This window comes from Eimeria mitis, genomic scaffold (assembly GCF_000499745.2).
Source record: "Eimeria mitis Houghton genomic scaffold, Emh_scaff2120, whole genome shotgun sequence".
NCBI classification, from domain to species: domain Eukaryota; phylum Apicomplexa; class Conoidasida; order Eucoccidiorida; family Eimeriidae; genus Eimeria; species Eimeria mitis.
In genome coordinates this window covers 6,525-6,941 of record NW_013570445.1, presented here as the reverse complement: position 1 = coordinate 6,941, position 417 = coordinate 6,525, and the positions used below count along the sequence as shown (strand labels likewise).

The 417-nt window shown below is 57.3% G+C and overlaps 1 protein-coding gene across 1 annotated transcript in view; it reads left to right on the top strand.

The window, feature by feature from the left end:
- EMH_0048950 (uncharacterized protein) overlaps positions 1–417 on the top strand; it is a gene marked incomplete at both ends in the record, with an annotated part of 2,931 nt that overhangs the window by 1,005 nt on the left and 1,509 nt on the right. The window contains one exon of the mRNA XM_013496467.1: positions 3–417. Coding sequence (XP_013351921.1) covers positions 3–417 — 415 coding nt within the window. The remainder of the gene's footprint in view (positions 1–2) is intronic.

Genomic DNA, 417 nt, shown 5'->3' with positions numbered 1-417 from the left:
GAGAAGCAGCAGAAGGAACTGTGGAGCATTTGTTAGCAGCAGTATGCCGTCTTGCTGCAGCAGCAGATGATCTGCTGCTGCAGCAGCAAGCAGCACAATGTCTGCTTGCTGCTTTCACTGCTGCTGCTTCTCCTCTCCATGGTGTTCATCTGCTGCGGGTTTTTGCTGCTCTGTTTGCTGCTGCTGCTGCTGCAGCAGCAGCAGCAACTGCAGCAGACAACACTCATAAAGCTGCTGCTCATGCTGCGCTGCTGCAGGCCATTGGCACTCTTCTACACAGGGCTGATGCAGCAGCAGCAGCAGCAGCAGCAGCAGCAGCAGCAGCAGCAACTGCTGCTGCTGCGAAGGCAGAGCCGGATACGGCAACAGCAGCAGCAGCAGCAGCAACAGGAGCGCCAGATGCTGCAGCAGCAGAAC